Here is a 24,101-nt window from a genome sequence, read left to right as displayed (position 1 = left end):
GAAGGGCAAGGAAGAAATGGGGCTCCTGGGCTGTGAGGTTGAGGTTTGCCACAGTGAAGCAATAACAATCCTTTGGGAAAACCTTCAGCTTCAGGTAACACCTCCAGGAACCCTCTGTCTGCAGAGAGACTCAGTGAGGGTTTAGCCCTGCAGAGGATGGGCCCAAAGAGCCTCTTTGCAGGGTTTGAGGGATGCCCCCACCACAGAATCCCTCACATTGCACTGAAGAGTTCTGGTTTGCTAGGCAATGCCAGCAGGACCTAATCACATTTGCACTATTTCTTTAGTTCTGCAAAGTTGAACTTGGTCAGCTTTGCTTTGCAAGATACACACAAAACCACCTGGCCCTGTTGGCCAGTGACCAGGAGGGAAGATAGGCTATAAATTAAAGGATCTGTCCACTGCTGGCTTCTGAAAAGGCAAGAAGCAAGAAGAGCCTAGCCAGAATTCTGGTTCCCTGTTGGACACCTCCCTGACAAAAAGTGCTAAAAAAAGAATTAGGGAGAAAACCTGGAAATGGTGCAATTTGGCTTCCTCTGTAGACTACAGACTGCTGCTTCTTTCTCCTTGGAGGACAGCAGAATGATTTGCACGGTATCACGCCAAGACAACAGTTCAGCAGCGAGCGATTCCAAGAGACTGTTTTTGTTGGGTGGCTGGTTTTCCTTGTCTCCTTTTTAAAATGTTGATTGTATGAAGTATGTAATCCTGGGAGCTGCCAAATCATGGAGACCGTCTGTTTCTGCCACTATTGGTGCACTGTCCCTCTCTGGCCAGGAGTTAAGCAGCTCTGAGCTCCGGCAAAAACTTTAACCTCCAAACAAAAATCTGGAAACTATTTGTCATCCCACATCTTTCCGAGTGGCCCCTTGGCCAGGGTTTCCGTGTTTGTCTTCAGTGCTCAGCCATCCTTTTGACCTATCACCAGCTCCCCAGGAAACTGGATCATCTTCACAGTAGGCTTTGCAGGGGGAAAGTGTGGAGTTGGGCTGGTCCTGGCACCTCAGGGCTTTGACTGGTGTAGGCAAAACCCCATTTTTGATATCATTTGCCACCTAATTTTTCTGCTGCTTTAAAGATGCAACGTGTTCTGCACTTTCCCAAACAGCAGCAAAGCAGACAATATTGTCCTGCAGCCCAGGCACGTGTCCTTCAATAAAACTGTCTCCTTTGCAGGACCTACATGGACAGGACCTGATGGCTTTTCTCTCTGATTAGTATAATTACACTGTTCAGAAGGCTGAGAGCCAGAGCTTGTGAGAAACAGCAAAAACAACTGGGCACTTACCCTCCAAAATCTGCTGTTTGTGGAGCAGGGTGGTCTTGCTCAGAGCTTGGCTTGAGAGACTTGCCAGCCCCTCTTCTTTGCCTGGACATGTGGCCAGGGACCATCTGCTAGGCATAAAGCACTTGGGGAGACCCATTTGGGTGCTGGGCTTTGGTTCTGTCGCTTCTCAAACTGCAGCATCCCCGGCAGGTGGGCCTGGGGACCAGCAAAGCTGGTTTTTATTAGAAACACTTGTCATGAGGCTTTTGGGAAGTTAATTGGAAAGCCAGATGTAGCCAAGTGTTTGCATTGCCTGGGTCTGTCTCACTTGACCTCAGCTGTGAAACAAAGGCTGCCAGCAGCCCATCCTCTCTGCAGGTCAAGGACGGTGCTCTTCACAGGTTAATCAAAATCGGAAGTGCCCACTGGGAGGGAGAGAATTGAATCTCCAGGTCCTTTTTCATGGAAATCTCCAGTGGAGGCTGTGCAGGGACGGAGTGGAGAGGTCTGGCTGCACCCACACAAAAGCAGAGGCTTCATGGCTGAGCCACAGTGCAAGAAGCATCCAGCATTTAGGGCACATAAACACTCCAACCCTTCATCCTGGTCTTTTTTTATGACCCTGCCCTTGCAAAAATTTTGTCTGGCTGACTTGTTGCACCTTGTAGAGACACTTTTACTGGAAGAGAGTGCAAAATCCTGCCTTTTCTCAGCCAGATAAGCAGCAACCATGCTGACAAAGAGCTTCCAAGATTTTTAGGAACAACTACCTCTGAACTACCCTTTGTCTTTGTGAGCTCCTCAGTCACTGGCTTAGCTCTGATCCTGCCCATCAGTAAAATCAGGGGGCTCGTTCCCTGCTGATTAAACCAAAGGCTGAAATCAGCCAGGCAAAGGGCAAATTTTCTCCAAAAGTGATAGAAGCCCTGCAAAAAGGAAATATGCTTCTTCCTTTCAAATGCAGGACTTTGGTTTCCTTGCCAAGGGAAGGCTTCCTCATTTGTTCTGCAATATGAGCTATAATTTCATTATATATAGTATATAATAGCAGTATAAAACCAAGGCTGGCTCAGCATGGGAACCACATTATACAGGGTTTTTGCTCTTTCCAGCTGATGCTGAGTCTTAATGCCCCTCCTAAGGCTTTCCCAGTAACTTGCCCACATCCTGCATCAGACAAAAATAGAGAGAAAAGTCACTTACGGGTGGACCACGGGGCCCAATGATGGACATGCCAGCTTCTCCTGGAGCACCCTGCAGAGAGACAAAGCAGAGGAAAAGGGGTGAAAATAGGAGAGGAAAGACAAAGACAACTATATTCCTGTCAAGACTGGAGTTAAATGTGGGTGCTTTAGGTGTGAGATGTTCAGGGCTCATGGGGCAGCTGCTGTTCTGCCTCCCCCAGCTCCTGCCTGACACTTTGGGAAAAAAGATGTTCTTGAGAGCTGCTCAGATGTGCCAGAAAATGGAAGCTGCACAGCAAGGAGAAGTATAAACACATAAAACACTTTCTGGCAAAACAGATGTTCTGCCCCATTGCAAGTGTGAAAGATGGCCTGAAACCCTTTCTGTTTCCTTCCTGTAAGTTCCAGGAGGATTCTGTCCTGCAGAAGAAAGAAAAAAAGGGATGTGCTGGGCTCCAGGGAAAGGGGAGCTGCAGGCAGCTCATTTGGTTGCCTCCAGAAATGCCTCGCTTGTGTACTTCCCAAACTCGGTTGAGATGTGGATGAAACAAAGCAAAGTGCTTGCTGGAAAAGGAAACAGCTGCCTCTCCAACTGCCAGCCACCCACAGCGTGTGATGGGCAGGACATGTCACTCTCTTTGGAAACATGATGGATTCCTGAGAGGCAGCTCCAGAAGTGCCCAGGGCTGAGGAGCTTTGGGACAGAGCATCCCATAAACCAAGCAGCCTGCAAGAAAGCAAAGCACTCTGAAAAACAAAGCTGTGGACTGCCAAAGACTTAGGCTCTCAGGGAGGCCTTTGGGGCAGCAGGGGAAATTAGCAGTGATTTTTTTCCCCATTGTTTGTTTGTGTCTATCTGCTGTCCCTTCATGGAAACTTTGGCCAGAAACAAATGCAAGGATATGCAGAGAAAAAAAGCAGAATGGCTTCAGGTGGGAAATTCTGGTCTGTTGGCTCCAATGAGCAAACAGTGAACACAAGGATGAAGAATCTCTATCCTACTTTACCCTTCCTTGTTGTGTTTTTCTCTCTATTATGAAGAGAAGCAAATGGGTCTGGTATGGTACTGCATAGATGACCTTCCTTGTCAGGTAAATATCCTTACCTTTCCTAGTTTCTACACATTGTTATTTAATTATTCACAAATCCCAAACACCTCCATTACCCTGCTCTCCCAGGTGGGAAGTACTCACAGCTCTGGGGAAAATATACTAACACTGAAATGCCAAAAACAGGCCAGCAGTAGGATCACTTTGTAAACCAGAACTTCTTTGTGGGTACAAATCTCACTCACTGCACAGCAAACAGTCTGTGAGATGGTGTCCCACAGACCATCAGCTTTCCTCAGGAGGAAAAGGTCCCACCATGTCAGAAATAGGAGTGTGCCCTGCCACTTTATTCCTTGCTCCCACCTGCACCAGGGATCAGGCTAACCTGGGAGGTAGAGGGGAGCTGCAGGTTGGTTGGGGCAAGCAGAACTGCCAGAGGGGGAGAAAGTCAATGGTTAAAATCCGGGAAGCCTTGAAGGAAGCCCTGCATGTGCCCACTGGCTCTTATGCTGTTAGTAAATTGTCATAAACAAGAAACACAGCATCTTTGGAGGCTGAGTGGCCTGGAAGGAATTTGGGAAATATACTTGCACTGACACGGAAGATGGGGCAGCCCAGGGGTGTGGAAGCCCAAAGCTGGCTGCAGTGGCCATGACTGTGACAGGGGAGCTTGGGCTGGCCCTAGAAGAGGACAGTTTGGGGGTGCTAGAGGCTACAAGGAGCTGACTCACCTTCTCTCCAGATTGCCCCTTTAGTCCCTGGGTCAGTGGCAGCCGTCACAGCCACATGCAAGAGGGTGCAGGGAAGAGAGAGAGAAAGGAGAGACACAAACACAGGCGTCAGCGGCAAAGGCACACTCTGCCCCCACAACCCTGGCTATGGGGCTGCCACCAGCAGGGTGGCCTCAGCTCCTGCCCCACTCCTCTTCCCCATCCTCACCATGGGATGCCTGAGCAAGGAGCAGCTCCAAAATCCAGCACTCAGCCAGGCAGGGGATGGCCCCCTTTGCTCAGGGCAGCTGCCAGTGGCAAGCAGGGGTGTGTGTTAGGAAACCCAGTGTTAGCAAGCCCAGCTGGTGCACCAGGTGACAGCAGGAGACACCCAAACAGGGGGATGCTGAACCAGAGGAGGGCCTGGATAGGACAGCAGGTGAAATGGAAACACCTCCCCAGCATGTACATGGCTTGCAGAGCTGCTCACCCTGCTGAGACCAGGGGAGCCCCTCACGTGTGGAGCTCAGGGAGAGTAGTTTTGCTCAAACTGACAAGGATTATGCTGAAAGCCACCCCCAAATCCTGGGGGTTGGAAGAGAATGGGAAGGATAAGGCACACAAAGAGGGTTTGACTTACCGGCCGCCCAGGGATTCCCATCGCACCTTTGTCCCCCTGGCAATTAAGGCAAAAATCAGAGGGAATTGGTAACTGGTCAAAACAAGGTTATAAAACAGCACAACTGAACTAAGCCACAGCAGCAGCTTCACACTGTACTGCAAGTGTCCAGGGATTTTGAGAGGGAGAGGGTTAAAGTGTAAAATGTGTGTGCATGTGCCCGAACCTGCCTTCAGAATGTGTGAGCCACCAGTTCATTTCCACATATGACAAACCCACACATCTCACAACAGAAATTACATACAGCAATTTAGGCAGCAAAAGGAGGACAGGAGTCTCCAGTCAAACAAAGTACTATCCCTATTTCCAACACTTCATAAAATCCAGGTCCTGGGAACTGGCTTCCTGCAGTGGCCAACTGTCACATTTTTCTCTTTCTTGACCAAAGTCATCTGGGTGTTAGCTATTTATTTATAGAGTTATCACTTTAAAACACAATTCTTTTAGACTTAAAATACTGTCCTGTCCAGAAGCAAGAGAAAAATGTGAGAACACAAGCTGACACAGGAAAAAGCATGTCTGCAAGAAGACATATGAGCAGCTGTTTTCAGTGTCCTCTACCCCTCTGAGATACTTCCCAGTGCATTGTCAGCATGTGAGTGATCCTAACAGTGGTTTTGGGAATGACTTTGGGTCAGGTGACACTGGACAGAGCCTTGTAAACACATGAACATAGGACCAGTGACAATTTTCTTCACCCACTTACCTACAAGGCAGTTGGCTGCCTCTTACAGCTAAATTGTACTATGCAATTACCAAAAAAAAAAAAAAAATTACCCCCTCTGCATTCCTGGTCACCAAAACTGAAGGCTGTGCAGATCTGGAAGATAGCAGCTCATTGCTAAAGGATCTTGATGATTATGGCTTCAGCAGTCATGTAGCTTTTGCTCTATATTTTGCAAAAATGACGTGATGATAATCCCTCAGTTGTGTTTCCAGCGATGTTTGGGGTTTCCTTATGTAAAACAGAATGTTCCTGCCCCTGGCTGACTGTGTCTGTAGACATAAACCTGGTTTTCTGGTTTCTGCAGCTGGAGACACCAGCCCCATTGGTGCCACCTCTTTATGCCTCCCCACACGTTCAGTCCTAGCGCGTGTGAACATCATCTGAAATCTCTGGAAGGGGAAGGCACTTAGCTCTGTTTGTTCTTCTGGGTGTACACAAAGGCTGTGTATCCCAAACTCAAACATTATTGCTTGGGATCAAACCATTTCCTGGTGGAAGCTCAGCCATTTCCCTCTGCAGACCTGGGGGGGCTGTTTGGTATGGGGGGCATTCCTTTCCAATGCAGCTTATGTTGTGATAAATTGAAGAGCCGTGTAGACTTTGCAAATGCACCCCTTTTAGATGGATGAAACCCTGAACAGCTGCTTGATTTTAAGTTTTGTTGAGGATATATTATGGGAAACTGATTTCTTCTAGGGTTTTAGGTGGGTTCTCAGTCCTGCTAATATTTGCCTATCTCTTTGTGCCAGCAGTGAGTGGAGCTCCTGGTGTCAGCAGCTGGCCCTGGCATTACTTTGTGGCTGCTGGAAAACATAATACTGAGCTTTCCTCTGCTTTCAGTCCCTTGAATGCTGCTTTCCTCCAGAGCTGAGTCCAGGCTGATTTCCCTCGTGGCTTTTGAGGTAAAAGCTGAATTTGCTGCTTCTGTCTCTGGTGTGGCTGGTGCTTGAGCAGGAAGGGCCCAAGGTCGGGGCTGAGCTGTGTCAGGTCCCCTGTGAGTACCTGGAGTGGTACATGACGGCACCGTGTCTGGAATGTGACTGTGCAGGGCTACAGCAAAGGGGGAGCTCCCTTAGGACAGCAAATAAATGCCAGATGTTTATAAGGAAAGGTTGTCTGTGACAGGCAGCCAGGAAAGAGCACTTGTGGGTGGATGATACCGTGTAGGTTGGTTATAAAGTCATGAAAAGCTGCCTGAAGCTCCCATATCAGAGTTAAAAGAGCATGAAAGGCAAGCAGCAGCCCCTGTCCTGAGCCAGGGGAGAGCCAGCAGCACAGTTTGCATTTCCTTCACTGGGAAACTGCCTCATGGCTCGTGCAGTCTCCAGGTGAGCCACAGCCTGGGGAGCAGGGAACCATCACCAGAAAATCACATAATGATTTATGCTGTAATTCCAAAACCCACGCTCCTTCCTCAGTCATGACTAACTCAGATGCAGATACTGTTATTATGGATTTTTGCATTTGTCCCAAGGTGACTCAGGCCTTCTAAATCCTGCTGCAACTAGCAAATCCCATCAGTGAGGACACGGAACACTTTGCCTCTTCAACCAGACCCTCAAAGACATCTTCAAAAGTAGTGTTTCCCATGCATAGGAGGGTCCATGAGGATCATGCTACCCTTTAAGTTTGGACCTGCAAAGCTCCTGTGGTCCCTACTCTGTATGGGCCATGTCCTGTTATGCAATATCCTATTCCATGTTCCATTTTTTATGCAAGTCTACTTTCTACCACCTTAGGAATGCTGGGAGCCTCCTGATCAAAGTACTATCAGACAGAAAGAATGAGGGGATGAAAGAGAAATAATGAAGTATTTACCAGGAGCTGTGGCCTTTCTGTGAGGCCCTGGAACAAAATACACTGAAACAACAAAAGCCAGCCTCAAACTCCAAAAGGAGGGCTTGATAAAGACATGGAATCACATGGAAGTGTTTAGGAAACAGAATGGTTAAAAAAACTCTCCACAGCTCCTTGACCATCAGCTCTGATTGCTTCGGTTTCCTAATCTCCTGCTTGTGAAGTTCTCTCTCCTTTTGGCACGACTCTACCCACAGCTCTCCGCACGAGCTCTGAAGGTATCTGCAAGTCCACGGAGAACAAACTAATTACAGGGCTCTGACTTTCTTCCTTAGTTTCCATCTGCTAAATATTATTTTTTCATGTATGGAATTGCTGCAGTTGCCACAGAAATGTTGCATGATCAGAAATGGGAGAGAAAATGTCCGTGAGAGGATCATTTGCTTCGGATGTGGTCCAGACAGCAAAAGGACTATTGCAGGATTTCATCACTTCCTTCCTTCACCCCTTTTAGTCCCAATCTCATCAAATATCTTACATGACTGCGGGTTGCCCTTGTCTTCACCAAAGCCTTCACTGACTTCAGGAATAAGGGTGGAAGCATTCATTGGGCAAGAGAAGAACATGAAGTTCCCTTTTGCTGCTCTGCTGGTGCTCATCCATTTCCCTGGCTCTTGTCCTTGTTGTCCTAGACTGCAAACAGGGCTCAGTGCATTTCTAACGAGTATTTCTGCCCATCTCCACACCCAAGCCAACACCTGCACTGGGAGCTAAGCCCTGTCACGCAGTGTGTTGTCTCTTTTGCAAGCTGGGAAACAAAAACGGGAGAGAGATGTGGGGTGGTCATTGCTTTGGGGACACTATCCAGAACAATGTGTATGACAATCATCCAGGAAGGAGCTCAGGTTGCTGCTCATAAAACCATTTCCATTTCAATCACGAGAAATCCGCAGGGATGGGGGAATACTTCCTATGGTGACATGTAGAACTCACTTGGCTTTTCAGAGGTGAACTTTTGCTCACAGTGACTGAGCAAAAGAGCACAGTGATTTCACTTGCCAGCTGATCAGAAACCCAAGAGGTCCTGAATGAGATGAGGGTCCTACTAGTGTAAGACAAATTCCATTCTGGCTGAGAGCACTCAGTCTGCCCAACTTCCTCTTGTTATTTCCATTGGCTGTAGCATTCCTCAGAGCCTGTCCTAGAAGTCTGCTTGCAGAGACAGGTTCAGGGGTCGCAGTAAGCCAGGATACAGTAGCATATAATGTCAGCACTCCTCTGGTGGTCCCATGTGCTTCTGCCAGGCTTCAATCTCTCATTACAATATTAGGTTTCTAACCCTTATTGCTGCAGAGGAAGCCTGGAGCGTGCATCTTCCTCACCCCACAAAGGCACTGGCTGCTCTCTAGAAGACATCTGTGTTGATCAGGTGATTTCTCTCTAATTTCTCACAGCAATAATAGAAACGCCAACACCACTGCCAATTTTGTGCCCAACTCCTCCCTTTAGTGCCAACATGTGGGCTGCCCAGGCTGAAGTGGCAGGGACTGCCATGGAGGGACTCCAGTTTGGAGCTGCCTGCAGAGGCATGCTCTCCTCCCAGAAAGCCACAGCTAATGCTGAAATAGCCAGCCCTGAAAGCCCCTGGGATAAGCTATCACTGAGGTTTTGTGTGGATCAGGCCTTCCAGCTGTGAAATCCTTTCAGACCTTTTGGCCTAGAAGGTGCAACTTTTTGGAAGATTGCTGTCATTAAATAGGTCTGTGCTCGTATATCTGGGGGAGTTGAGTCTATAGCATTTCAGCCTGATGAAAGGGGAAAGAAAATAGGTTGTGCAGCAACTACTACTCAGAACGTCATCTGCAAACTGTTTAAGACATTTTTGCGTGAACAGACAAAAGATGACTACCGTATGTGTAACTGCTCATGTTCCTTCACAGAAACCCTGAATAGTCCCTCTATTGTACATGAATATAAACCATTTCCTCTGGAAGGACCCTGCTATGAGACAATGCAGCATTTCTTTATAATCCTGAGAGCTATCGATGATACATGGCTTCAGTCCTTGAGTTGCTGCTTCTGGTTCACTGTGGGTCTGGTAATAGCTGCAAGAAAATTTCTGCAATAACCTAGCTATTTTCCTGAAGCCTAAATTGTCTGTGCTGAGGTTTTACATTAGCTAACATTTGAAAAGGAAGCTGTCAACACAATTTTTCCTCTGAAATTGATCGTTGCGCAGCTACACTTGAAGGCCCAGCAGTTCAGCCAGCCCGGGTGAGTAGCAGGCAACGAGTCCCTGCAGCTCAGCTCCTGCCATGTGTTTGTGATCTGTCTTTCCCTTTCCTGCAAACACATCTCATTCAGCACGTGGCATCCCATGCATGTGAGGCGCACACAGCCGGTTCCCCCAGAGGCCAGCTGCTAACACACAGATCCCTGCACCACGTGGATCTGCCCTGTCCCTGCCCTGCTGAGCTGCAGCCAGGAGCAATCCCACCCCAACCCAGGCCTGAGCTCCCCCAGTACTTGCTGTTTGGGATAGCTCAGGCTGCCAGGACTGCAAAGGTGGCTGCCACACCAGACACCACAGACAGGAGGCTGCACGCCCCCAGACTCCATGTCAACAGCTTCTACAAGAGATTTGGTACTTACAGGTGGACCTGGAAGAGAGAAGAAAAATAAACAATAATTAATTTTTTAATGCGATAAATCCCAACAAGAAGAGCTAGAAAAAAACATTGCACCATCTTTTGGGCATTATCCTCAGGCTGCTCCTATTTGCTGATCCACTTTCACCAGCTCCGTCCTTGTTAATTAAGGTATCCCCACAATAACCACCATGAGTGCAGGGCAGCCTCTGACAGCCGTGCCAGAGCCCTGTGTTGGGAAGGCCATGCAAGTCAGGCTCTTGACACTGTCAAACTCAGTTTTGGTCGTCCAGCACACATGAGAGCGGAGAACTTGCTATTTATATGATTCCTCCTCACATTCTGCCCACCCATGGGGGCCGAGAAAGTTGAAATTGAGGAGGCAAGTGCCCCTTTGCTGCTAAAATTCCTACCCCTTTCTCACCAGAATCGGTAATCTTGCAAAGGTGTGAAATGATTAATGAGGAAACTACAGCTATCAAAGATATCAGGTACCTTTTCTCTTTAATACAAGCATATTTTCCCCTTTTCTTCTGCCTCTGATCCCATCGAAGCCAACCTGCCCTCTCAGAAGAAATTCCCTCAAATCCTTTGGGTTTCTTTTATTTTGGAAATCTTTTTTGGAACCTGCCAGTATGGAGCACTGCATCTCCCTCATACAGAATGGTTGTACAATATATATCAGGGCTTAAACAGCACATTTCTTTCATCAGTTCCCAGAAAATTCCTCAAAATCCTGACAGATATTGTGTGTGTGGAAAGAAACCCCCGGACTCACTATTTTGTGGTTTCCTCTCTGTGGGAGAAGCAAGACACACCATACAACTGTCAGGGGTTTCTACATTTTCCATACTTTATAGACATTGTGTTTTCTCTTTTTTTCCCTCACACTGAGTGCCAAGAAGCAAGGCTAAGCAGAATAACAGACGAGCTGACAGATAACAGCAGCAGCCTCCTCCTTGCACGGCAGGCGGATGTCACGGTGAGCACCTGTGGAACAGTCCTCATCCTGAAAATGCCCCTGGCTCAAAGTCCACTAAAGAAACTGGAGACCTTGGATGAACAAACGATTTCCACATTGGAAATCTCTCCCTTAGTGTGACTCTCTCATACCAGGTTTGGTGACCTGAAACTGCCCTGTCAGATGCCACTGTTAGATAGAGCTTTCATTGTGGTTGATCAGAAGAGGTTACCTCCAGATAAAGTAACTTTTGGTTAAAATACAAAGAATTATAACCACCTTCATGATGGCTGACAGAGCTAAAGTCAACACTCAACAACTCAAAACAACTCCAATCAAGTTTAGGACAGGAGTTCAGGGGCAATCCAGATTTGCTTGGCCTGAAAATGGCCCACCACTGGTGCTGGTGCTGAGGTCATTGTCCTACTTGCTACACCAAGCCTAAACAACAAAAGGGTTTCTGATCAGACAGCTCATTTAGGAGGGCAAGGTCACACTGATGCTGGAATCCTAATTTATGCCAGACTCGGAGAAAAGAAAGAAAAAAAAAAAAGAGAGAGTTTTCTCAGTCTGGCTTGGATCACAATAAAGTTCTGTGAGAGAACTGTTTTGGAGAGATTTTGTTTCAGATTGAGTGCCCTGACACAAGGTCAATGCTTATAGCTTGCCAATACACGGACTTTATTTCCATTAGCAATGCTTCAGACCCTTAATATCCCATCTACCTGTCTGCATGGACTTGGGGCACTCATGGATTGCATGAATCAAACTGCTGAGCTGATATGAAAAGAAAAACTTAAGGACATGCAAACCCTGAGCCATGCCTGTCCTTCCAGCCCCAACACAACCAGCCAGCACAGCCTGTAACAGCATTGCCATACCACTGAGAGCAAACACAAGCTCTTGTTTGCTCCAGAAGCTCCATCCGCAGAGCGGAGTAAATCAGCAATGCCGGCAGCTCTGGGCCACACACCCCACACAGATCAAAGGCAGGAGGAACAGTGGAGGCCCATCTCTGCTATGTGCCCCCTATAAAATTAATGGTTATGTGAAGGGGACTGCACAGTCTTGTGTAAACACTCATCAGTGAGCTGCAGGGACACAGTCTTGGCTGCAATAAGTCAATCGGGAGACACCATCCAGGGACTGGGCTTCAAATGCGGGGATCATCCGTGTGACCCAGGAGAAAGCAAAGCCCCCAGACAGAGTCATTTCCAAAAGCAACATCATCTTGCATGGGCTGGAGGAGGAGAAGGAGGAGGAGGAGGAAAGATGTCCCAAAGACAGCAGAAAGGAAGGAGGTGCTGCTGGATAAGCTTTTGCAAAGCATAGGGGATTTTACGAAGCAGAATAAAGCTTCAGCAAAATGCTTTGGTCATATTCTGCCACAGTGATAAATGACAAGGTGGAGCAGAGGTTCTCAAGTGGCTCAGTTCTTAATACAAGTAGTAAATTAACGCACATTAGAGGAAAGAGTAGATAAAAGAGGACAGAGATACTTGAGCCTCTACTCTCAACAACTCCAACATCAGCAGTGCAGTGAGTTCAGTCCTGGCCAAAGCTCTGGCAGAGCTGCTCTGTCCCAGGCAGGGATGCTGACAACCCAGCAAGCCAAGGGAACAAGCCCACAAGTTGACCAGGCTGAATGGGACCCTTTACAAAAGCCACCTGAACTGCAACAGAGTCACCACACCACCACTGCACGTAGTCCCTGTGTCCCACGTCTCTCACAGGCCCTGACAGTTTGGAGCAACCATGTGGAACCAGGCCTGCTTGCCCCCACATGGGCCAGCTCTTAGTGGTGAACTCCAAAGAGCTCCACAAACAACCAGGACAGCCACAAGTACAAATCACACCTACTGGGGGCTCCTCCCCTCCTTACAGCAGGCTCTTGGGGTGAGACAGAGGTGGTGCTGCACAGGAGATCAGCTAGATCCCCTTTCCATATAAACAGAGAAAGGATGAGTCAACAGAGAAGCGATAAAAGCTGCTCTGAACATCTCCAAGCCCATTCCACAGCGAAGCCCAGCCAGCAGACAGACCCAGAGCTTCCAGATCACCAAATTCCTCAGCCGTGCACGGCAGAGAACCCACAGTTGTGATTAGCACCTCCAGAGGCTGTGTGTTTTGAAGCTGATCTCGCTGGGAGCGGGGCGATGCCGGTGCTGGCACGCGGGCTGCAGCACGGCCGTCCGCCCACCACGGGCTGCTCAGGAAGCTCCTCTCCGTGCCGGCGCCGCGCTGCAAGGCACTGGAGGGCTGTAAGTGACTGCAAGCGCTGTTTATCCAGCTGCAGGGCTTGTGGAGCAGCAGGGGATGGAGGAGGGGACGGGGAAAACGTGTCAGGAGTGGACGAGTGGGAGGAAGCAGTGGTCTCCTGCAAGGAGGAGACCTCCAGAGTACCTTTGAAACGGAACATTGAGAAAACAAAGAATTCTTGTAGGGGTACCCAAGGTCCCTCCAAACATATGGCCTCTGGAAATTAGCACCATCTGCACTGTCCCTTCTCAGCTGCTCTGGTTTTTATGCAGACTGAAAACTTCCTTAAAGAAGCTCTGCCTTTCCATAGCCCAAGTGAGCAAATGAGCAGCCACCTAAGGATAAGGGTCCACCTTACTGCACATACAGAAAGACCACACCTGTGGTGAACTGCAAGGTCATGCCACAGAGCCCTCTGCTCACTTGATTTTCACCATGTTCAACCAGCAACTGATCACAACACAGCTGCAATGACTCCTTTTCTCTTAGCCACTAACAGAGATAAAATGCCACCCTCCACGCTGTAGCCTCGCTGGCCTCAGAAAAGGAGAGGCTTTGTTTTGCAAGCCAGTCAAATTTATCCTAATCTGGAAAGTCTCATGTTCCAGACTATCAGATGTTAAAAGCTGGACGTAGAGGAGCAGGTTTGGTGAGAAGCCTTCTGCTGATGACAGAGATACTCTCCAGCTTGAGACAGCAGTGCTCTCTGGACAGAGAGGATCATTGAAATGATCCCATCCACTTACGGGCATTTCCTGAAGTCTGGAAAAGTGTCCATTCTCAAAAGGTTCCCAAATGCTGTTGCTTATTTTTCCCTCTTATTTCTTGGATTCAGGCAGCACAGTGTCTGCAATATGTGTATCTTCCAGCCTGCTCCAAGAGCTCACATACAAGTGGTTTTTTTTTCCCTCCTGTACAGCATACATAAGACAAGGAGGAGAAAGAGGGAACACGAAGACATTATTGTTGGTTACTTGGGTCATCTTCACTACACACTGGCAGCAGCAAAGATGTAAACATGTAATCCATCCCTGTGAGGAAATCCAGCCATTTCACAGACCCAGAAGCCAGCCTTAGGGAGTTAGAGAGATACAGTTACTTCCTGACATTCAGGGCTATGTTAATTGATAACAAGATAGCTGTGGCCAGGCAATTAGTTATGAAATGCTGATTGAAATGCCAGCAGCCTTGAGCATGACCCTACCCAGGGTGGCATGGAGCCCCTAATTCATGGCTCCATGGGCATTCAGTGCAGACTGACCCCATTTCAGAGCAGGCATACCCCAGCTGGGTGCATGGAGCACAAACAATGGGTTTGGCCTATTTTAAACACAGACCATGCTGCAGTTTTCTCACAACAGATACAGAGTACTCATATTCTTCTAGAGCCAACTTCCCTACCTCCATCAGGGGAAAAATGGTACAAGCAGAGGCAGAGGGAATGTTAACTCAGAGAACTTCAAATGAAAAGGCAAAAAATGTCATGTGCCTTGCCATAATTCATTATTATTAGCTGTAGGTGGAATTAAAGACAAAAAAAATCTTGAAAATAATAAGAAAAATTTTAAACACTGACTACCCAAAGAACAACCTCCAGTAATTTTACTTCAGGCTTTGTCAACAGTGGCAGACAATCTGTGTGGATAACTCACTCCAGAGAGCAGAAGGCCATTGCAAAAGGCCAGGCTCCTCCATCCCTAAAACATTCCCTTCTAGGCTACACCCTTGCAGAATGGCAAGAGGTTCTTCAAAGGATTGCAGAAATGTTGGACAGTGAAAGGACCATCAGGATTTCACTGCCAAAAAATCTGACCAACGCTAAGCTGAGGCACCAGGTTATGCCAGTCATTCAAGCTGGCCCCCAAAATCAAACCCATGACATCACTGAGAGTCGGCAGTTAATAGCAGCAGCTGTTGAGGATAAAAGTCACTGCTCAGGCACTCTGAGCATCCCAGCATCACCACCACCAGCCCAAGCCAAGCAGAAGGCAACAGACATAGCACCAAAAAAAGTCCAAAGGATGCTGCTATGATCAAGGTAGACATCAAGGTGAAGCCTCACAGAAAAATTAACACGATTAAGCATTAGTCTCAAAAATAAAAGAGGGTGTTGGATAGTGGAATTTTCATCACAGATCCCCAGTGCATTTCCAAAACATCTCTGCTTGTTTCAAAATAAGGACAACAGGAGCCAGTCAGCCTCCAGAGCCAAAAGAATCTAATAAGGGTAAGTGGGGCCTTTGGCATAACCAAAGCCAGCCCATTAGGCAAATTAAAATGCTCAACAATAGACAAGCAAAAAATATTCTGACAAACATTTGGGAGACCCCCTTGCAAAAACAAAGGGCAGGAAAGGGTCAAGAGTAGATGGCCCACACAATGCTGGCTGCACCCAGGACAAAAAGAACACCTCTGGCACTGCCAGGGGAGAGATGGTGGGATGGCCAATGCTGGGCAGCACAATGCTCCTTTTGGGCAGGCATCCATGGGTCAGCAAGCTCTTCCCAAGCAGCAAACAATCACATTTGTCCCTGCCATGCTGAAGCACTTAGCATCACAGAAAGCAGAGAAATCCGGGCTGGGAAGGACTCCCAGGGTCAGCTCACCCAGTGGGTTTTCATACTTGGAGGCCCCCCAAGGTTTCCCAGTAGTGGTGCAGACCCCTGGATGGTAAATGGAAACCTTATGGTGGCAGGCTCATTCCACTCCACCACCTTCTGCCAAAGAGCCCCCAGGCTACAGCAAACCACCAGCCCAAAACCGCTGCTCTTGACTATCCCCCTTTCTCTTCCCCTTCTGCCTCCCCTGAGCAAACCAAACAGAGATTAAAGGATTCCTGTGAAATGAGAGTGACACGAAACTGAGGAGGGAACATCTTCAAAGCAACCAAAGGAATAAAAAGTCTGTACCTAGCCCATTTGGGCAAATATTTCTCTAACCTGCCGCTGTCCTCTGGGGATAGCGACACCACATGCTTCCCTAGTGATCCAGTCCAGGCAATACCCAAGCCCTGATTCATAAGGCCATATTTATTATCTTTCTTAGAGACTACCCAAAATTTCCAGTGTTGTTGTTTAAGTCAGTCAATGACCTCTGATGCACAGCAAATTCAAAGACGAGATTTTTTTATTTCTCTCCTTTTTGCGGTTACCTCGTGTATTTGATGTCTGCAGTCCTGTTCCTCAGTCTTCTCTTGTCTTTAGACTAAACAAAACCTAATTCTTCCAGTCTCTCCTCAGAGGCCATGTTTTTTGGACCTCTGGTTGCTCTCATTGTTCCCCCTCAGTGGCCTTTTTGCCTCTTGAAATGCAAGTCTCAAACAGCAACCGCCTCTCCAGCTCATTGCATGAGTCAATGGCAGATGACTCAGTGAAGGCAGAAGACATGGTGTCCATTTACCTTATCCACAGGCTCTTACTCACAGAGGGAAAATGAGTTCCTCCCTGTCACCACCTCTGCCTTGCCCTTATGTTCTGACATGTCACTCGTTCTCCATGAGCCCTAAAGGGCTCTTTTCCTTAAGAAGCTGATGTCCTCACTGTCGGGTGTGACTGGCATTCATGTTCCAGGGAGGAGGAAGGTCTCCTGCTCACTCACAAAGAACAACTTCAGCCTTTCCTTGGTGTCCTTGGCAGTCCCACCTCAGCCTAGGCTCTCAGATTTTCATCTTACATACCCATTCATTTCAAATCCTTTCAACTTTACTTTCCTCCTGTCTTGAATTTCATCTTGCTGAGGACTTGCTGATTTTCTTTAGCTCATCTCTTCCTGTGGCTCCTTTGCACTGGGACAACTTCAACAGTTTCTCTGTCAGGCTGCTGAGTTTTCTCAACTTCTTCCCCAGTTTCTGCTCTCCAGGGGCACTACCTCACCAGTTCCCCAGCTCTTTCTGTGTTTTTGAAATCCACCTCAAACACCTGAGCAGAGAAGCACCTCCCAACTCTTAGTCTGAAGACAAACATGCCAGTTCAATAAGGTACCACTCCAACAAACCCTACCCTTTGGCAGATGTTTGATAATCTGGAACTCCCACCCTACATCCCCTAGCACATCCTCTTCCATGCCAGGAATAAGAAGGTGACATCTGAAAGTTCTGGAGAGATCCAATCCAGTTTGAGAGTTACAGCTGGTTGTTCAAGAGGAGTCTCTTGTTTCTGCACTGAGGAGCTGACTTCTTCAGCACTCGGCCAGGCCCTGCACAAGCCCTATTCCTCTGAGAGTTGCAGAATTAGGAAGGAACCACAAGGAAAAAATGGCCAAAGTAAATCATGGCTGGGCAAAGCAAAAACCAAAATCCATGGCATTTTTACTTCCTGCTGAAAATTACAATCTCTCTCATAATGTGGTTGTCTGGGAAAAGTAGAAAGTTGGACCTTACTACAGCTAATAATTATTTGAATAAATTCTCTGCTTGTGCACTTCAAATGCAAACTGCACACTTTATTCATTTGACAAATTGCATAATTCATTTTAATCCTATATAATTTTTGCAATTAGCAGCTGACTTTAATAACTAGCGCACTGTTACTTTTTTCTCCCCCTTAATTTTTGTTATTCTTCTCTCTTTTCCATCTGCTAACTCTTTTCTTCTTCCTTCCTCCTTCCAAAATACTTTGCAACTTTTATAACAGCAAATTCTGTCACCTACCCAGGGACGAACAAAAGACCATTGTGTTCAATTTATCTTTTAATAGACTCCTTCCTCAAATACCTCACGGACTGCCAGTACTCCCTTCCAGACCCTGTCTCACACCCTTTTGAGTTATGAAAATGTTTGGGAGGGTCTTTCCTTTAGCCCAGACATTTTTCCACCCCGGATGATTGATAGCTCCCAGTTACCACTAATTACCCTATCAGCAGTTGGACACGAGCCTAGCCACAGTGCTCTTCCTCCAGAGGCCAGCAATGCATCCCTGTCGCTCGTTATCCTCTTCTTCAAAGATGGAACAAACTGACTAATTAGAGACACCATAAATTCTTCCTTCAGGCTCTTCCTGATGCGTCGCCTTGTTTCCAAACAGAGCATGTGGAGGAGAGTGGGGCTGATGCTAGTCCTTTCAAAAGGAAAAATGTGATGGGGTTTATGAGCCTAAGTGGGTTTGTTCAGCATGTTTTATGAAGCAGAAGAGGAGAGTGTTCATTCAGCCAACTCTAGCTGATGCTTTTTAGCACATCTCAAGCTGGAGAGGTTGGCTTGGCTACCCCATGCCCAGTGGGAGCCAGGCTGGGGCAGCATGCACATATGGAGACAACCTGCACTGACTTACAGGGATAAAGGACTCAGGCTTCCCTTACCTAGAATGAACTGTGCGTGCACATCCCTTCCCTGCTGCCTCCAGTGCCAGCAGCAGATGCACAGCACACACTGTGGAGAGAGCCATCCGAGCAGAAAGGCAAAGAAGGAACCCCAACCAACTGCTGCCTCCCGCCGAGCATGGGCTGGAAGGCACCTGTATGCTCTCATCTTCCCAACATGGCAAATTTGACTCACTAAGTCTGCTAAATTCTGTCAGGACCTCCATCTTGCTCGAGAGGGCAAGATTTTTTCTTATTTAGGCATATAGGTGGTTATTTTTTAAGGTAGTGAGAGATCCCATTATAATCTCAAAAAGAAAAGAGAACACAAAGAAAATGGACAAGAGATACTTTCCCTTCTCCCCAGAGCAGAGAAAAAATTACTTGGAGGAAAACCAAGCAAATTTAGACATCAGTTACTCTGAAGCTCTTCCTGCCAGACAAAAGGAAAGGCCCTGAGGGCACAAGGGCAAAAGGCCATTATATTCAGAGAGAAGTTTCTCCAAAGTACATGGGCTGTGTGGTACACCTGGTAAAAAAAAAGGTTGAGGCTCCTCAGCCACTGCTAAAGAGGCAAATTCTATCAAAACAGGAAACCCTCAGTGTTCTAGAAAAGAAGAGAGCAAAGAGGAGGAATGAGAACCAAGGTCTGCAACAGTTTGCTGCATGGGAAAGGCACGTAGAAAAACCCATGTGGAGGAGGGGAAAATGGCTGAATGCATGCCAAACCATGTGGCACATGCCCCACACCAGCCCTCCAGCCAAGAGTCACATTTTTGTAGCTTCCCTTCCTAAAGGGCCGGAGAGCCACTTCCCATCACTGTCCCAGCAAACTCCAGGACCCTGCCTATAAAAATACAGTTTAGTCCAATAGCAGAGCATGAGGATCTATCCAGGATGGCTTTGGAATTCAGAGACAGAAATATTCACAACCGCACCTGATAACCCCCATCTCCACCTGCTTCCACAGAAAATAAGCATTTTCTATAAGCACTAAGGTCATCCCTAAGCAAGAGATCACCACACACATGAATTGAGGGTAAACCAATAAACACAAGGCTACACCTTTCAGAAAAACACACTCTTATTTTCCCCTCTCCTTCTATATTTAAACCCAGATGAAATCCCAATGCACAGGTTGGGGGCAAAGAGCCTCACAATAACATGGCTTGTCCCTGGGTTTCAGAGGGGTCAGAGCCAGGCACACTGCTCCCTGCTGAGCTGACACATGGCTCCCTCACTGTGGCCAGGGCACTGCCACAGACCTGTAATCTCTGTGGGTGCTTTTGGGCTTTCAACCCCTCTGCCATGTGTGTGGCACTTGTATATCTTAGAGTCTAATGGGAAGTTAATCTGTAGGCAAGGACTGCCACTTTGGGAAACATAACTACTGCCTCTTTGCTGCCAAAATTGCTCTAATAAGGAGCTAATATTTAAAACCTAAACAAAAAAAGGATTAAAAAAAATCCTAGCCCATTGTGTTCTTCAGCTCCGTTAGGGACGAGGCCAACACACAACTCCCAGCAGCTGCTGTTGCCTCCAGCAACATCTCCTCCCTGGGACAGCAGCAGCAGATGACAGAGGAGAAGGACAAGAAAAGAGCAGCCACCAGGATCTGGCTACATCCACCCAGTGCCACATTCCAGTACCAGGTTCAGCCTCTGGAAGAGCCCTGCCCAGAGATCCTCTACCTGCTGCTGGCTGAGCTGCCCAGCAAGGGTAGCCTGGTGTGGATGGGACAGCTGGGTGGTCCCCAGCGAGGTGGACACGCTGCCCGGAGCAACACCAAATCATAATAAACAAGTCCCTCAGAACACAAAGCTCTGTCAGTTCAGATTCCAGTTCAGCTGATATAATCTTCATTTTCTCTTTGAAAGAAAGGAAAAAAAGAAAAGCAGAAAGAAAAAAACCAGACATCCTAAGGGAGAGGAGTGAGGCAAGCGATGGATTGATACTGCCCGTGTGAGCCTCAGCCCCCCATGTGCTGTTAATCAGCTGCCCCCCCGGGGAATACACTGATTTAATTACTGCCTGCTTGCACAGCCCGTCTGCAATGCTGCTCACCCAAGACATTGCATGAGGAAGAAACAGACACTGAGCCTCAGCAGTCAGGCTAGAGCAGGATGGGCAGCAGAGCAGGAATCATCTCAGCACTGGTTTGGGGAATGAGGGGTTGAATTGGTCCAGGGAGCCCATGCAAGCGGGCTGCCAGCCAATCCCTTATGTGCAAGAGGCAGACACCATGGAAGGGCACATCACTGCCCCAGCAGAGCCCTGGGCACTGCAGAGGGGATGGATGCACCAGGCTGTCACCTTTCTTCTATATGAAACACAACCTTCTTCTGAGGGGAAAAGCGAAGACACACAGTGGGCAATGAGGGGGTTTCCAGACTGGAAAGGAGAGAAATAGCCAGATGCAATAAAGGGCAGACACCCAGCTACCAGGTGTCATGTCACAGCCCACTCCTCTCACCAGGTACGTGGCACAGACCCCACACATGAGTGCATCTCTCCAACCCCTCTGACTGTCACACTGCTGGCATTCTGCAGTGTTCATCTGGGATGCTGGACCATCACTCGAATGCAAACAAATATTTTCCAGGGCTTCTGCTTCACAATGCATTCATAACGTCAAAGAGGCTGTGCACAGAGGGACCCAGACCTGGTACAGCTCCTGGAAGGGGAGATCTGCATCAAGTGCATCCACCTTCAAATTGACTCATTGGACAGTCACTTGGAAGGGGCTTCAGCACAAGGTGTGGGTTGCTGCTGTGCCACCTGGGGGACAGCCGGGAGGTGCAATAATTAGTGGCCGTGCGCTCGCCTGCGGAGGCTGGAGCAAAAAGCGTCGCTGCGTCTTTAACAGCTGCCAGCGATGGGAAACTCATTGGAGTGTGTGTTCGGAGGGGAAGAAGGTTAAGATGATTAACTGGTGCTAACAAGTTTAGGATGTGGAAGAAGTATTTTCTTGGACGTCCATCAAAGAGAGGATTGAATGTTCCCCGGCGGAGGGGGGGCGGTATATGTTTAACAGATGAGGTTTCTGCCTCCCAAGGCCCGCCCAGCCCCGCATGATGCAACCTCTCCCTTTTAAAGGCTGACTCTGCCCCTGTACCATCAGCGTACCTGCGGCCCCAGCCTGGCACAAGGGCTGAAAGGCGATCCGGGGGAAGGAAAGCCGCCCCTCCCCTCTTCCTGTTGATCGGCGTCCTGGGACACCCTCGGGCACCGGCGGATCAGCCTGGTCCTTGGTCCCCATAGGGCAAAGGGGTAGGCAGATGCCCGGAAAAGCCAACAGGGAATCGGGTATCACCACACTGAAAGCAGAAACCTTGGAGAGGACGGCTCCTCACGGGCCTCTGCATCCCACAGGCACACCCAGCCGAGCCATCCTGCCACTGGCCAGGCCAGCAACCCACTTTTTACCTCCCCGTGGCCCTCATGGCAGCACCTACCATCAGCACCAAAGCGAAGTTCTCTCACTAAGAGCTTCGGACGGAGCCGCTTGGCGCCTGCACCATCTCCCTGGGCCCACACCGGGTATTTCCAGCGCTCCTCGGCGGCTGGCGGGCGCCCACGCTTCGCTTTGCGCAAGGGGCTCGTGGCCCGCCGTGGATCCTGGCGGCCGGCTGGGCTCACCCTCATTCCTCGGGCCGCCGCAGAGCTGCCAGCATGGGCAGCACACGCGAGGCCCACGGCGCGGGGCCCGGACGTGCGTCAGCGGCTGACGCAAACCAGCCCGGCCATGTGCGCTCAGCCCGGGCCTGGGGAACACCCTCGGCCCCGGTAGCACGCTCATGCTCCATCAGAGCCGTCGCACACAGTAGCAGTGCAATGTGCTCTCTGGGTTTCCTCAGCCAGCTGGGATGGGTTTGCCTTGCTTTGTCAAGGCGCTGATTTATGCCCATATGTACCATGTACATTGTAAGCGCAGGCACGCAATGGTGTAAACACTTCCACCGAACATCTGTACGCAAACCCGTCAAACATGCAGAAGCTCCCTCAACATGCACCACGGTGCCCCACAGGCCTGTCAGGGCCCAGTCTGCACATGGGGTGCCGTGTGCCACTGGATTGTTACTGAGACATGGACAGTGAAGGTCACACCGGGACCACTGCCTGATAAAAATCAGCACAGCCACAACGCTTTTCTCCTGCCCCAATCTGTGCTTTGGCCAGAGCACTTCACAGCGGCTGTCTGTTCCAAAATCTCTTCCCCATGCATGTCGGAACTCAGCACATCCCTCTGGGTGTCCAGAGTTGCTGAGGACCCCGCCGGGGGGATCAGAGACCCTGGCACACAGCCCAGAACACCTGAGGAATTGATTTTGACCCCTAGAGCAAATTGCCAGCTTTGTATGAGGACCTGAAAGTCACAGAGGTTTGAATAGTGTGATAACAAAATGATCACAGGGTGAAAATGTAGATTTTAGGATTTTTGGTATGGGGGTTATGGGGACAAGATGGAGGAACTTGGGCATGTCTAGCCTTTCTTCTTCTTGTTCTCCATTTTCTGCAGTGATGCTGGCACTTTGGGATTGGTTTAGAGTAGAAGTGCACTGTCTAACATGGGTGATAGGTGTTGGGAATTAAGTGTAAATATGTTATACGTAGTTTGTGGTATAAAAGGACAACACTGCCCCGGGGGCGGTCAGAGTGCCTGTGGCTGCCCTGCTGAGCAGATCTCAGCTGGGCAGAAAGAAAATTTTATAGATAAGAATTAATAAACAACCTCAAGACCAAAAACTGAAGAGTCCAGACTCGTTCTTCAGTTGTGTGGGCCGAAGCAGAGACATCCTGCACATCTTGGGGCAGCAATTAACAACAGCAAGGCGAGACATGCATTTAATCCTCAGTGTCTCTCTCTGCACCATACCTTTGCCTGAGGAATAGGTTACTTTATCCCTGGTTTTGCATGGGGAACAGCTGTCTCAAACAACCAAGGGCTAGGATGTAACATTTGGGCCATAATATGCAAGCACTGTTAAAGTTAATGCTTGTGTCACCAGGACTCATGCACACCTGAATATAAATGTTCACCTGTTTGCACCTTTGGGCAGAGCTCAGCCTCCATAGCAATTCCATGTCTTTGGAGGGAATTTCTCCCACCTTCCATCCAGTTCAAAATTTTAAAAAAGCAAAAAATAAAAAGTTTAAAATAAGACATATAAAAGACAGAGAGGGGAGCCGTGGGGTGTACAGGAAGCAGGCCTGAACATGGCAAGGGGGAATTATCTGAACAAGTAGATGGCTGTAAATAAACAGGCCACCCTCTTTCAGAGCACCACTGTTCCAGGGTACCTAACCTTTCCAATGCTTTGGCTGTTTCTAAGCATATTTTGGATAAAGAGGGAAAGGCCAAGGTGTTTGCCATCCTAACTCTATTGCATGGTAGCACCACAGGGATGCTTTGAGCCCTCCAACCATTTGGCAGCACAGGCCACGCTCACAAAAGTATTAACGGCTTACACAAGCCCTCCTAGTCTGCACTCAGGCAACAACTGCAGCTTAATTAAAATCAATTA

The 24,101-nt window shown here is 48.4% G+C and overlaps 1 protein-coding gene across 9 annotated transcripts in view; it reads right to left on the bottom strand.

Moving 5' to 3' along the window:
* Window positions 1–4,880, bottom strand: part of COL13A1 (collagen type XIII alpha 1 chain) — a 54,175-nt gene extending 49,295 nt beyond the window's left edge. For all 9 annotated transcript variants that reach the window (XM_071438432.1, XM_071438433.1, XM_071438434.1 and 6 more), the window contains exons 1-3: window positions 4,851–4,880; window positions 4,232–4,258; window positions 2,471–2,521 (exon numbers count right to left, since the gene is read on the bottom strand). In XM_071438432.1, the coding sequence (XP_071294533.1) occupies window positions 2,471–2,521; window positions 4,232–4,258; window positions 4,851–4,871 (99 nt within the window). In that variant the 5' untranslated portion in view covers window positions 4,872–4,880. The remainder of the gene's footprint in view (window positions 1–2,470; window positions 2,522–4,231; window positions 4,259–4,850) is intronic.
* Window positions 4,881–24,101: the final 19,221 nt, after the last annotated feature.

The sequence above is a fragment of the Agelaius tricolor genome, unplaced genomic scaffold (genome assembly GCF_023055355.1).
Source record: "Agelaius tricolor isolate 1412-34295 unplaced genomic scaffold, bAgeTri1.0.p SCAF_13, whole genome shotgun sequence".
Classification (NCBI taxonomy): Eukaryota; Metazoa; Chordata; class Aves; order Passeriformes; family Icteridae; genus Agelaius; species Agelaius tricolor.
This window is presented reverse-complemented; position numbering and strand designations above follow the sequence as displayed.